The sequence below is a fragment of the Gavia stellata genome, chromosome 1, assembly GCF_030936135.1.
Source record: "Gavia stellata isolate bGavSte3 chromosome 1, bGavSte3.hap2, whole genome shotgun sequence".
Classification (NCBI taxonomy): domain Eukaryota; kingdom Metazoa; phylum Chordata; class Aves; order Gaviiformes; family Gaviidae; genus Gavia; species Gavia stellata.
In genome coordinates this window covers 25,641,408-25,656,954 of record NC_082594.1, presented here as the reverse complement: position 1 = coordinate 25,656,954, position 15,547 = coordinate 25,641,408, and the positions used below count along the sequence as shown (strand labels likewise).

Here is a 15,547-nt window from a genome sequence, read left to right as displayed (position 1 = left end):
CATGTGTGTAAAAAGCTGAAGTTGTTACACCCAGTTATGCATTTCACATTTTAGCTTAAAAAAAATAATCCTGTGTATCTTCTTTTGTGCTCTTTCTTAAGCTGTTTTGGAGTCAGCTTTGGTTGGACAGTTAGCTGTGGTAGCCCCCAGATTTCCCTTCTAGCTGGAAAAAACCACACATATACCCAAGAGACTTTTATTATTCAACAACATCTTTACCTACACCAGCGCCTACCAGTAGAGCTAATGCTACAGTACATATTTAGAATTACGTATGCACATGAAAGTAATTTCCCTATTTATAAAGTCTTGAAGACCTTTCCCAGAAAGATTATTATTTTTCAGAACTTGTAAGTGCATACATTCAGAATCATGGTGAGAATTATCTTATTTTGCAGGGCTGTGTTACAGGCCTTTTACGACATGTACAGATTTAGCTCTGAATGTTCAGACCTCTCTGAGGTTTATGGGCAGGATTTCCCAATCCACAGCTCTGCCAAAAATGCTCCATTTTTAGGAGCTATAAATGTCTATGTGTAACTCTTTATAAAATACGGAATTTGATATTTTGTGTAAGGGGTTTTTTTTTCCCAGTTACTGCTAGATTGAGTAAAGAGGTGTGTTCCACAGGATGAGTAAGGGTAAACTCACACTCTCACTTCTTACTACTTCCTCTTCAGAGATTTCTTGCCATACTTGCACAAAACCAGCCTGCTCTTGCATACTTTCTTTGTTCCAGTCTCATCACAGGAAAAATCAAAAAAAGAGAGAGTCCAATAGAGTAAGCAAATCTAACAAATGGAAAATCTTTTTCATGCCTTTTGTAATTAAACTCTAAAAATTATATCTTCACGCCACATCCTGTAAAATTGGAAATCATTTGAGAGAAAGAACTTAGGAAAATTTTAAAAGAAGCTAGACCTTTATTTTAAATGCTAAGAATATACAGAGATAATGAAAAATACAAATTTTTGCAGGGATGATAATTCATGTTTTGGAGTCTAAAGCATTGTGCTAAAATATTAGAAATAAAAAATATGTAATTCACTTATCCCATGCTTGCCTACTTTAGAATTTCTGTAGCTTCTTCTGGAGCATTTTTTGCTATATTTTGGGTTTGCTACAGCAAAGATGGTCCTGTGAACACAGAGCTGTATTCCTGCAGGTGTCATCACAGCAGAGCCTGCTTGACAGCATTACCAGAACTAAAGAGGGTCCAGGGAACAGGCCAAGGATGGACAATTTCTGCCAGAAAGGGAAGAGTGACAATAGGAAAAGGTGAAGCTGTGAAAGAGAGCCTGTGGGGTAGACCTGGAGACCTGAGCATTGTTACTTCTTCTGGAACTGCCAACAGGTGAGGAACAGGGCAGCCACCAGCAGCAATGGCTGGTGAACACAACCCATCCTCTCACCTGATGGCAACAGGCTGGTGTGGGCAGCCAGGCCAAAGCTCTTTTGCTGCCTTTTGGGGAGTCTTCTAGGTGAATCTTCTCCACTTATACCTTGGTCTGCATGGTGAAAGTGTGGGTGCTAGCAGCATGCCTTATATCAGAGGGGGCCAGGGACTGAAAAACAAAGGTCATGACTCATAGGGAAGCACAGATAATACTCAATATTCACCTGAAATGGCAGGAGGCTTTTGCACTCTGCCCAAATTGTACAAAATATTATGTGAAATGTTAGTTATTCCAATCATTCTCTACAAATGTGGAAATGTGTTTGCTTTTTCAAAGACACTGTGCTCAATTACTTCACTTAATGGTAGGGATAACCAAGGGTGTTTGGCACTCCTGAAAGTGAAGTCATTGCTGTGTAGATGGCTAACCTGAAGCTGAGAAAAGAAGGGCTTCAAAAGTAGGTTTCTTATTCACATGTAGACAATGTAATCTATTATTGTTGTGTAACAAAGATATGGGGTGAGATTCTTCTTGCCTTTATTTGTCCCTCTAAAAGTTGGGTGATCAGTGTAAGCTTTTTGACTAGACTTCTTCCATAGTTTTGGATAAGGCAGTCATGCCAGGAGGGAGGCTCATCCCTTGTCAAAAAGGTATCCAAGATAAGTGAGAGCATTTACCTTCCGGAAGCATTTTTCTCTCTCCACTGACTCCAGCAGGAGGCTAGACAGTTGCTTACAATGATGTCTGACTTTTAAATAGCTAGCAATAGCTGAGAGGAAGTCTAGCTAAACAGTGTGCACCTGCATGCTCACACCTTTTACAGCTGCAGTTCAAATGACAAAGGTAATATAATAATTCCAAATTTTCTGTATGTGTACCAGTATTCTTTCTGTTACCAAATGTATGTCTATAACACTAAAATATACACTAACTGGCACTAAAATATGCCTAGCTGGTGTGCATTGCTCAGTTTATGGCACGTGCAGTGAGAGGCAGGTCCCATGCCAGCATCTTACTTTGCTTGCTTCCCACTTTGACAATCACAGTGCTGCCTTCTGACATGTCTTCCTCATCACTGACAGGTTTGCCACATACATCAAAGGCTTAAGCTTCTCTTTTTATTTTTAAAAGCTTCTGTTCTGCTTCGCTCTCTCACAGATGGAGTACTGAAACAATCATTAAAATAAATACTATCAATATTCAATCTGTCACAAAAAGTAAATTACATATATGGGTGGATGTAAGCTATTCAGTGATGCAAGATTGGTTCTTCAGCTGCTCTCTTCTTCCCGTGTGTTGGAGGTGCACAGCCTAGATGTAAGCACAGAAGTTAAGACTGATTTAAACCAGACATGGCCAACTCTGATGTAGCACTGAAGCTCTCTGTATTTTTAGCCTTCTCTTTTTGCTTTGCAAATTTATTGGAAATGGACAGGTTCTGGACTGCATTGACAATTCACAGAAGCCGAGAGACAGAAAATTATACCTATATTGAAATCTTCTTTCTTTTCTGTTGATTACTTTGGCTCCTTGCTCTTCCCTATGACACTTCACTAGCTTTATCAAAACAGTGTAAAAGTTTTCAATTATTTAACAGACAATAAAAGTATAGTGAACAGAGGCATGTTTTGATAACAAGCTTATAGCTAACATCACTTTGAATGATTCTGAACCATTATGTCAATAATCAACATAAAGTCAATATTTAAAAACCATTTCTGCTTTTGCCAGTTCTTTCCTAGTCTCTAAGGTAAACAAGTCAAGGTTCTTATGTTCTAAGTTCATTTAATCCGCATACATCAAATTGTTTTGAAGAGACCTTTAAGTAACTTTGATACAGGAATTTCACGTTTCCGGATTACTTTTGCTGATGCAAGCGTATTACCATCAATAATTTTTTTTTTTTTTTAATTTTCAGGAGCAGAGAGGATTCAGATATTTTGTATGAGAATCCAGGCATTAATAATGATTGTGTGATCATAGTTTTGGAAAAATAAGAAGACATTTTCTGGCTACATATGTGGAGCTATGTTTCTTAAGAAAACCAACAATGAAGTAATTTTGATCTCTGATGGATGAAACTCATTGGAATGGAAACTAACATCTATGAAGAAGAACAGGGCTCACCTTATCTTACATCTGCCAAGTGCCTGGGAACTCCAAAGGAAGCAAAGTATGAAGAATACCAAAGAAAGATAGAAAAACAGGCAAGTCCATCTGAATGTCAGAATCTTTTTCTGGAGCCTGAGTTGAGTTTACTGTCTGCGTCATTCTTATTAGACCACAATGAGACATCCCTGCAACCTGGCACAGCTGCAGGGTGTGTCAGTGCCACTGATCAGTCTGAGACAAGGCACCTTTGTGAAGAATTACTCTGTTCTGCAAGGCACAAGCCACAGAAAGATCCTTTAAACCTTCCCTCACACGAAGAATGGCCAGTCCTTACAGGAAAAAATTCAGACAAGAAACCAGAAAGGAGTTATGGGATCAGAGTCATAAAACACAAACCAAGTGCTATCACATTTTCTGATTTTGAATTTTTATCACATGAAGCTAATACTAAACTCCATATTTGTGAGGCGGGAGAAGCAGAAGATTTTTCATCTGAAGAGGAAGAAGCAGATGGTAGAGATGATGATGATGTGTTTACAGAACTGCCACTGTATGAGGCATTTTTCAACGGTCTCCATAGAAGGAATGTTTCTCAAAGAAGGCAAGCTAAACACGAACTTACTAAATATCAACACATTTGTCATTTAGAAGACTGCGATGATCACTCTGAAAAGGAATTGAAGGACCATGACAAGGAAGAAAACCACATGGAGCTGGAGGTAATACAAGCTACTCTTCTGTTCCAAGTGCATTTTAAATAAGTGGCATCATTTAAGGTTGGTTACAAGAGGAGGAGTAGTTATGCAAATTGTTATACAGTGATAATTAATGTTAACTGCATAATTAAGAATATAAACCTACAGTAAAAGTATACTAGGTTTTTACAGAGGACAAATCTATTACTTCAGATTGGCCACACTTCTATTAGCCTGAACTTCAAACTTTGGTTTTCTGTTTTCCCTTAATTTTTAAAATGGGAACATTGGCTCAGTTTCCCCTGCCCCTACAAGATCATATATCATGCCATGTACAGCATATATTCCCTGAGTCTATGGACTATTCCAAAGGGATAGAGCTCAGGTTTACTCTGAGAGCAAAGTATATTTCTTCATGCTGAAAAATGGCCCTTTTTAGTGCAGTGGCACTGTAGCGCTGTGCCATGTAACCCCCAGCGCTGCTTCCTCTAAATAACAGTATTTTCTGTACTCTTATTTCACTAAAATAATATGGAGGACAGGTCACAATCTGGTCTATAATAAAATAGGGCTACAAAGATGATTAGGGGACTGGAACTTCTTTCTTATGAGGAAAGGCTGAGGGACTTGGGTCTTTTTAGTCTGGAGAAGACTGAGGGGGGATCTTTTTAAAGCTTATAAATACTTAAGGGGTGGGTGCCATGAGGATGGGGCCAGTTTTTTTTCAGTGGTGCCCAGTGACAGGACAAGAGGTAACGGGCACAAACTTGGTCATAGGAAGTTCCATCTAAACATGGGAAGGAACTTCTTTCCTTTGAGGGTGGCAGAGCACAGGAACAAGCTGCCCAGAGAGGTTGTGGAGTCTCCTTCTCTGGAGATATTCAAAACTCACACGGATGCATTCCTGTGCAATCTGCTCTAGGTGAACTTGCTCTGGCTGGGGGGTTGGACTAGATGATCTCCAGAGGTCCCTTCCAACCCCTGTCATTCTGTGATTCTGTGAAAATAAAACAAATAGATTTTTTTGTATCTGTACTGGTACACATCATGATGCTTTATAGACCAAGGTCCAAAATGAAAGCACAAGAAGATTTAGGACAAAATAAAAAATACTTTGTAACAAGAATCATCCAACTATAACCTTTCCAGAAAAAAAGGGTTGAGTAAATTAGCTGTGTTTTTTGGAACTGGAGGAACAGAAGCTTTCCAAGTGAGTTCTCCCTAGTCTGGAGAATAAGTAAGGCTTTCCCCCTCCTCCCAGCTGGTGACAAACCAAATGCCTGGAGCTAAAAATGTTTATCGTTGGAGAAGTTCAGCTCTAGTACAAAAATATGAAGTGACTCCAAATAGTGGGCAAAACAAACCCTTAAAATTCCAGCGTTCCTGACCTTGCAGCACAAATTAATCTTAAACTGCAGGTCAGGCATACCTTTCCTTCCTCTCTCTTCTCCTCCAGCTTTTAAAAGTTATTTTCCACGTAAATCTTCTCTAAGCCCTGAAAATCAGGGTGGAGTCCTAGTCTTTTACCGAGTGTGTTTTATTTTTCTCTGTCTGCAGTTCTCCTTTTACTTCTAGTGCTTATAACACAGAGTTGCTTCATTGATTTCTGATTAAATGAAAGTAAGTAGAATTTGGACTATAATACCCATATTAACATCAAAATTATGGTATACAATACTTAATTACTTCTCTCCTTTAATACTAATCTATGTCCAATTTTGGGGGACTAATTCTGCCCTTAACTGAGTGGGAGTTTTGTGCTGTATTTCATACATATTCCAACTTTACTGCGGAAACCCATCAGCTCACAGAGAAATAATCCAGATTGTTACAATTTTTTCTCAGCAGCTAATATTAGAAAACCAAGGCCCAAAGATGGTTCTAAAACAGTGCACCTTTTGATGCAACACTGACCCTGAGAGATTCTTGGGACACATGGTTTATTAAATAATTGTATTGTTACTCTACCCTAAGCCAAGGCTTGCCTCCTCATTTACTCAGAAACATTAATATAAATATATATCAAAATGCATGAGCAACATCCCTTGGATTCTGTTTACTGAAGGTCATTCCCATAGATAAAAGGGAGAGGCCAGGGGCTGTTGTCATTTAGTGTACTTTATGTCTATGCTGTAAAATAAACTCAAGGATGCAGCTTGTAGTGCAAAATAATGGATTATAAATTGCCAGACAAGCATGTGAAATTACCTAGTAAATCTCAGTGAATATGTCAAAACATTTCAAAAACTGTACAGATGCAATGATGCAGTCCTGGTTTTGATTTTTTTTTCTATGTAAATAAGTATGTATCATTCTAGGAAAGCCTCCAAGAATTAAAAAAAAGGATTATCTTGTCTCTCAAATTTTAGCAGCAGTCATGCATTACTTTTCAGACTAAAAACTCCCCTGATGACTCTGGTTGAAGCAAATGTTTGTCATTGTCAAGTTACTTATTTCTATTACTTTAAAATGGGGCTGTGGAAAAATGTCTTTCTAGTGGAAAGAAATTAACTAAATAAAGACAGCATGGCATAAAAATGTTGTCAAAATCAACCATTACTGCTAAGCCTTAGACTTGAAAATAGTGTAACAAACAAATCACCTCGGCCATACAGACACAGGCTATCACACATAGCACCCTGACAGAGATCCTGGCTAAATCCTTGCTGCTAGAGTTCACAGTGAAATAGTGATTACGATCTACCCTGCAGGGACATTCCTAAGTAAACGTACTTGTTACTGACTGCAAATCTCCTATTTTATGTATAGAAAGGAGGAAAGGCTGTCACCTTCTCCAGGCTGGGGAGCACTGGCCCTTGCAGGCAGTCACGATGAGCAAAGCCAGTGTCCAAATCTCTTCAATAGTTGTTACACACACTTAAGTGATAATTGTTGAACTTCTTGTTTTAGTCCAATTAGTAAGCAGAGACAAATCTCCAAGTACACTGAACAGTAAACAAGTAGAGGGAAGATGGAAAAAATACAACTTGTGTATGCTGCCAAGTCTGTTACAAGCGGAAGAAACCCTGCTGAAAACAATTCATACAATGGTGCCCATTAAAAAACCGCTCTTTCTTTTTTTCCAAAGGCATACAGCATACAGCATCTGCCTGTTCTGAGTGGTACAAGATAAATAACACTTCTGTTCAATTTATGAATTCAGTGTGGTCCCTGAGTTTCCACCCTTAGACCACATAGATTTCCTCTGCTTTCTCATCAAATCTAAATTTGGCAACCTTTTTTTCCTTGTCAGGAGTCTGTAATCAGTGGTACATTTAATGCCCAAATAGAGCTCTTAAATTAAAAATAACATTTATTTCAACTGGGGAAACAAGATTTTGAAGATTTAAAACCAAGTCTATATACATGTCTGAAATATTGTTAATGTTATTTCTCATTTGGGGATGGTGATCTAGGTGACATCATTGCTAAGACAGCACCACCAGTGAGTTTCTCTGCCCTCATTATAGATTTGTCTTCTCTGCCCACCTTCCTTGGAAAACTCCCCTTTTATCTTGAATGGGATTTTTTTTCACATGACTCATGCCCTTCTAATATTATTTATGATTGTGCTTTTTGTTCTGTTCAGAGGTTTTCTCAGCAATTCTGAAGTGGTATCTTGAGCCATTCTTCCTTGCTTGCTTTACTTCAAGTCTTCATATTAAACTACATATTCTCTTTGTGCATGCAGCCAGCTCAGTATGCAGTGGCAATAAATTATTCAGAATAGCTTCTGAAACATAACATTTTTCTAGCCTGCCATTTCTGCAAACTGTACTGAACAGGACCCAGCTGATAACCATATTTAAGCAGGAACTGCAATAAAACTTTACATCAGTAATCTTATCCTATCCTTACACAGTCTCAAAACAATATGTGTTACTTCCAGGAATAGCATTTCAGTCAAGTAAAAAATTGAAGATTTTTGACAGGTATTAGGCAAAAAGAAGTATTATGAAATCATACCCTTGACAAAGTGAATCATCATGGATCTTCCCTCACCTCTGTGACTGCAGAAATCCTGCTAATGTTGTTGGCTGCTGCAGGAAGGCAAGCATAGTCTTACCAACACAGCAGCAAACTGGAAATCCTCTCTGGGACAGTTTCAAAGCATCTCTTTGGGGTGCCCATCTTAGCTATTATAAAAGCCAAAAAGGTTTCTGTCACTGTTGACTTTATTTAGGGCATCTGAGTGAGTTGTCACAGCTTCCTCTATTGTACCAGAGAGACGGAGGCAAGCCAGGAAGCCCACGGGCTGGAAAGGAACTCCTTAAAGCTAACCATCAGGACGTGCTAGGTGCTCCAGCAGCCCCTCTGCAGCCTCCCGGCATCTGCACCAGGACCACATACTGGGTATCTCTCCCCACTGGACATTCAAAGTTCTCCAAAGGACTCCTTAGAGCTGCTGCTTGATGAAACAAGGTCACCTCTAAAATATCTGGAAAGGTTGAAGAATTAACTGTAGGCAAGTGTTGCATATAGGTGTAACTTCCAGGAGAATCCTAGAAAAGTAATTGTCCTTAAAGAAACAAGAGTCCTTCCTAATTCAGGAGGAATCCATTAAGGAAGCCTCTGTCATACTATTTTCCTGTGCACTCTGCCATCTCTGCTGTGTAAGCTGGTGAGCAGCGTGTCAGGTCCAGAGCATCAAATCTGCTAACCCTTACACAGGAACCTGGGAGACCTCAAGTTTCACACAGATTTACATCATGCCTCTTTCAACACATTTAGGAAGATCTAAACCAAACCTGCTTGTTGGTTTAAAGCCAGACGCTGATGGTCTAATATTTGCATTGAATGTTGCCTTGTTCAGCTGGGTCAAACAAAGAGTGAGATACCACTCCCTAGGAGTAACGGAGACAAGATGACCCAAGCAGATAATTTAGGTAATTAAGGTAGTATTCACAATGAATATCTTTGTCAGGATTTGGCCTTCAGACTGTAAACTCAAAGACTTTTGAACGAGGCTGGACCATCATGGGAGTGGCCAGTACAATGTCAGGAGACCCAGTCTCTGTGTACAGCACTGGGTAGTGTTAATGGGGTAGCTGTGCCATCACCTTTCACCGTGAGTAAATCTTTGTTTTAAGTAAAACTGTAGTGTTCTAAAGGGGATTTGTGAGAGTTCCATTGCTTTTGACATTTAAAGCTAAGCCAGCTGAACTCTGGACATGGTTACAGAAAACAGTCCTTTACTGGAAGGAAGATGGATGATCTGTCTTTCCAGTTTCTCTTTCCTTGATTATTCACTTATTTTCATTAATTTCCTTGTTCCATCCTTGTACTACAATTAGGTAAATTTTATCCTTATTATACAATCATTACTGAGTGACAAGTTTGATAATCATTGTATCAGCTTAGATCACGAGAGTTCAGATTCAGGCTGCAATAATTTGCTGAGATGTAATACAGAAGTTTCCATAGCATCTGTCCTACATTTTGTCTGCTTCTGGCATGTGTTTTCATTCTTCTATTCACAAACACCAGAAGTTCACCAAAGGAGCAAGACAAGATAAATAGACAAGACATGCAGGGAGAGATAAATCCACAAAAAATTATTCAAAGCCATAGTCTTTGAAGTTACTTATGATTCCTTGAAAAATATGTATTCTATTGTGTGGCTTGTAAATATTTTAATCAAATAATCATACCCAATGAGAAAGGAATCAGAAAGTTTTAAGTCTTTGACAATGAATTTGCTTTATTCAGATTAGATTGAGTTCATTCAATTTAAATAATCAAAACAGAGCAGCAGTCAAGCCTACAACTATGATCAGTAACTGGGCCTGCCAAAGTAAGCTTCTCACCTTATATTTGGATGGCTTAAACTCTGCTAAATCCTTGTACCTCTTGTATTCCTGCTCAGTGCCACTCTGAAGCACTTTTCTGAGAGGTACTTCGCTGTTTTCATTAATGAGGCACTGGAACTTGGGTGGAATTTAAGTCATCTGAAAATTGCCCTGAAATAGTTTCTTCTTCTGTAATTCAGTTGTATAAGAGGAAAAACTAGTAAAGAACATATTAGAGTGAAGCACAAATTCCTTCTCCCATTCCTCCCATACTTTGGAAGTTTACTCTTCTCTTCACCCTATGAAACTGAGACTCCAAAACTAGAGGAGGAGAATGGTTGCAAACTGTTATCATCTCCTTTTTGTTCATCTTCTGCAGACATGGGATGTCTACCCAGGTAGGAGAGCCGACTGGTGAAATAACAATACCCAGGGAGAACAGAGTAGGAAGTTAAGGGGAGGGAAATGGGAAATGACTTGTCTAAGACAGGAGTGATGCACTGAGCTTTGTACATTCTAATTTCCTTTGTGTGTCTGTGAGATTTGCACTTTCTATATTTCAGTTGTACATTCTCCAGAGCTGATAGGTGGAGACACGGTGAGTTGAACTTTGCAAAGTTTCTAGCGTTTATGCTTGTTTTCTACCTGCTTGGAAAAGGAGTTGGAGAACAGCTAATTACTTTAGCAATGATGCATTATAATCAGTCAATAAATAAGCACAATCAGCTCTTAATAATAAAGTCAGATAGATGTTGGCTTAGGGACTTTAACTATTAAGTTAAAAGAAAGAGTATTTTATTAATTTCACAAATTTGAGGGACTAACAATTAACATAGCATTTTGTATAGAGTGCACTTGTCTCTAATCTCACTATTCCTAATAATGTAACCATTTCCCATTAGGATATGGCATTTGTTGTGTCCTACTTACTGTGAATGGAGGGAGCAGTAAATTCAAATTTGCATCTTACTTCTGTGGAAATTACCTGCGTGGCTGTTCCTACTGTGGAATTATAGGCACTTTGGAAAATAACAGTAAAGTCAGGAATAGTAACTTAAGGAGATGCTGAAAGATCATATTGAAGAGAATTGGTATATTGGAATCACATAGGAAAACATGTAGATACTATCAATATGACTGTCTCTTATCTCTTCAGTGTACTTGCACGCTACTTGCATGCATGCATTAATAAACATGTGTGACTCGTTGTTCATTGCTAGAGAATTAAAAAATTAATATGTATGTGCCCCCAGAAAAGATGCACTTTCTTGCCATCAGCAGATACCTGTCTTTCAAATCATGAGATAGTCTTCAGCAGGCATCAATGGCTTCTGGGTTAAGACTGGAGAAAACATATGCACTCTGGTTTTGTAAGAAGTATCCTATAAACTATTGTCAGCAGTCCCAGCTTGGGCTCTGCCAAAATCCTCCTGAAGTAATAATATGAGGGGACAACATCTATCCTTTTTCAAAAGCAAAGCTGATAAACAAACCTCCATGTGATGGGTGGACTAGCACTCAAAAAATTCAGAGGGCTTTTTTGCAGCTGACCCTTTATGCAGTTTGAAATAATTTGTGCTGCAGAATACCATCACTCTCCAAAAATGTATACTCTATGGTCTATGTTACCTATATATTGAGATTCTGAGAAATTTAAAATTCCAGGACAAAATAATAAAGAAAATCAGATAACTAGTAAAAAAGACAACTCACTTTGACGTTCAAACTCCTTCAGAAAATTTACAAAGTATATTTCATTTTGGTGCTGGATTAAGTAATATGAAATTACAGAAGGTGAGATTATTGAGTTACATTGCACAGTGTCAAACCCTCGGGCTATTCAAGTTAATGTGTAAAACTTTGGCCCTTAAGTAGTTTTCATAACATTATGAAAGATATTTAGGCTAGCAGTTTCCAAAGTGCAACTATCTGCTACCAGGGTCTGACAAAGTTTTTATGCTGCCCATCCTAGCTGTAGCTATCCTACTGAGGAGATACTGTGCTGCCAACAAATTTTGTTGCACAGCCTCATTGTGGTCCCACATGTACATTAAGAGGTCCCACAAACAACATTTTGGGAACTCCTACTTTAGCCTGTTCAAAAGTATTACTGCGTGGTTTATATTTATCTTTAAAGCTTTAGGAGAATAAATAGTTAACATAATTGGTGTATTATACTAAAAGGGAAAAGTATTCATCATACAAGATTCTTCTTTACAAATATTTGAAAATATCTGGAACCTGTGCAATGTGAGGCCATTCAAGTGTTTCACCTATTTCTACAGAAGTAGAGCAAAAGTAAACAGAAAATAAGCCCTGTCTAATTCAATGCTCTGATGAACTACATTCCTCTGTCAAAGCATGGGAATAGGCACCTGCGAGAATTACAGACTAGGTCTTAGGTACGGGGAACCAGAAGAAACATGTAGAAATCTGTTAATCTGCTTACCATTGAAATTAAGATATTCCTTCAAAGTGCAGATGGAGATTCTGGATAAACTGTGGGATGGGCAGTAAGCAGAACAACTTGTGAGACTGGAAACTTGCGCAAAAGGTGAGGGGATGGGGTTGGGTCACATTTTCAAGCTTGTTTGGATGATAGGTGAGGATTTGGTATGTTTTTCAAGTCCAGCAATAGAACTGCAGTGTAGAAAAAAGTAACAGAATGTTACTGAATTAACAACCTTGAAAGTATATTTCATAATATGGCAAAGTTCTTGAGTAGGAAGTAAGAAAAATTAGTTACAAATTTCCTCACACACACAAAAGTCCCACTGAGAGTTTGTGCCACTTCCTATAAGGCATTTAGGTGCTTTTGAATATTCTTCCTAGGTAGCATAAGACCAGTTAATAAAATCAGATTCTAGTGATATACCTAGGATCCCTTGGTCGTTCTTTGTGTGAAATTCCGATAAAATAATGTTAGCCTGGTATCGCAATGGACATATTTCCTTGGTAGTACCATGGGACCACAGACTCAGTCATATGATTTGACATGCCCAGGGATCTATGATCATTTTGGTACTGACATATAACCAGCTATCATATAACCAGCTATCTGTGCAAACACTGAGGTCCATGTTTGAAAAAAATTTGGAGAAACATAAAAACTTTTTTCCAATGTAGTGACCTTCATAGAAGTTTTAGGATGATGGATCTGAGATTTCATTTTATGACATTCTTGCGTGGTTATTTTCTGTAGGAGAGAATGTTGTCACCCTCAAGACTCTTCTTAACAATCACTCTAACTATGGAGTATTTTACATTTTAATAAAAATGCAAATAGACTGCTCTTACCTATCCAAGTTTTTGTCCAAATTAAAAGTACTGCCCAGTTTTGAATTATCTCAGAGCTAAGACTTTTGCAGTGCAGTGAAGGGAAACCTCCTCTGAATTAGCCTGGAGTTCTCCAGAAATAAAACAGACAGGACATTGAGGCCAAATACTTCATCTGAAATATTTTTCTTCCAGAAATTAACTTCAGTAAAATCTCACCAGACTTTTGGATTGTATTACTGGGCTCTCTTTATCTGTGCTTTCTATGGATTCTGAAATTCTCTGACATTTAGACTTTTAATCCAATGTTTCAAAAATCGGGTCTGGAATAGGTAATGTTTTAGTGTCAAAGATTTAACAGCTTATTTATACTGTATATTCAGATAAACATTGTCTGTCCTTAATCTAATCTTTGTGATGAAGTATTTAGTGATATGCTGTATAATCTATTGTAAGTTTTGCAGTTAGTATTTATTGTTCCTATTCTAACAGTATAATGGTGAAATTTCAGTAGCTATGTAATGATGGTTTTGTGCTATGGCAAAAGCCTTTGCAGTTAGTCAGGGACTGATTTACTTACATTAAAATGTCAGAAAAGCTGCTAAACCTGCCAAGAAATAAGACAATGTAACACTGCAACTTGTATGTATTCCATTCTATAAGTACATCATACATCAAGACCAAGATAAAAGTATGCAAAGCCAATAACTAGAAGAAAGAATACACAGGCTGGCCAAGATAGCAATAAAAAGTGAGCAGTCAGCAATAAGCTGCTTTTTATTAACAACATGCCTGACCAAGGTCAGTGCCTGTACTGACAGAAAGCGGAGTACCGAGTATTTGTGGAACTAAGGATCTGGACTCTCAGAGTTCGTCTCAAGCTATACTTTTATCTGCTGTGTTATCAGAGTTTACTCAGATATTACAAATAACTATAGATACAGATATATGGAAAAAATCATGTTTGGGAGATGAAAGATGATTAAACTAAAAAAGATTACCCCTGGAAGATAAAAATATTCCACAGACCTTGTTTTTTTTGAAATGAAGTTGGAATACTATCATGTAGCTCTTATGCAAGAGGGCTAGCAAGATAGCCGTCCATTTTGTGTTTTGTATAGTATAGATCACGTACTATTTTGAATTGTTCAAGCCTTGTAAGGACTTAATGGTTTTAGTCTTATCTTGGGGGACATATAATGGCACTGAAGTAAATAAAAAAAAAGAAAAGGAATGCTAAAAGAAAGAAACAGGTTTAAAAAGCCTTAGTGGGAAACCCCCAGTATTCCAAGCAAGCAGGGACAAACTCAGTTCTTTCTGAAGTGAAGGCCAAAGTGCATTATACAGTCTCAGAAAATGCTTTTGAAACCAAACTTTTCAGACATGACAAAGCCTGCACTTTGCATGTGAATGACAGACAGCAAACTCTGAAATTGCCACTTCAATGTTCTCATATAAAACTTTTTTAAATAAAAGAATTTACCATGAATACAAACAATAAATAACAGCAAACTCTACAATAGTAAGAATTGCTATAAGTTGGAATGCATACATTTACAGTTTTTATCTCAGATCACCTTCTCTTCTGTTCAATGTTTCCATTTTGTATAAAGTTCTTAGGAAGATGAGTTTAAGTTGCATTAAATGGAATGCAGATATCTAAGCTAAAAAAGGCTAGACCTTCTTGATAGGTGTTCTTTTCTTATTTGGAAATTGTGTTCAAATGGTTGCAAATGCTAAGGAGTGGTCACACAAGCAGCTCAGGACATTCAGCATTTCATTCCAATGCAAATTAGAATGAATGTGTAAAAGCAGCAAGTATGAGGTTGAAAACTAGACAAAATTAAGAGGGAAAATTTAGCTTATGCATCCAATTTAAAATTGGCTGTATATACCCCAGAAAAACCTCCTAGGTATGTCATGGCAAATAAAAGCATTCAGTGTTGCAAAGGAAGTAATTATTTTTAAGTTTGGGGTCACTCCACTTCAGAAAAAAACTCCCCAAAGATTCAAAATTCTCCATGACAGTGAATAATTCCTCAGCCTGTGTGTGATGTGTTAGGAGCCTCCAGCAGCTTGCTAGGTGGGCTACTAAGGAGCTTGTATAGCTTAACTGGCAGGTAAAGGTATTTTCCCCAGAGGAAGGTTGTCAAAATTAAGCTGTCTTTGAAAAGTAATTCAAGTTTGATGAATTGACAAATATCAATTAAATTTTAAAAAAATCACTTAGATTCCAAAGGAAATTGCTATCACTTCGGCATATTAAATTTTAAATTTA

At 37.8% G+C, this 15,547-nt stretch overlaps 1 protein-coding gene across 1 annotated transcript in view; it reads left to right on the top strand.

The window, feature by feature from the left end:
- The window catches only part of STARD13 (StAR related lipid transfer domain containing 13), a 305,199-nt gene that overhangs the window by 42,801 nt on the left and 246,851 nt on the right, over positions 1-15,547 (top strand). The window contains exon 2 of the mRNA XM_059826737.1: positions 3,316-4,228. Within this exon, the coding sequence (XP_059682720.1) occupies positions 3,473-4,228 (756 nt within the window). The 5' untranslated portion in view covers positions 3,316-3,472. The remainder of the gene's footprint in view (positions 1-3,315; positions 4,229-15,547) is intronic.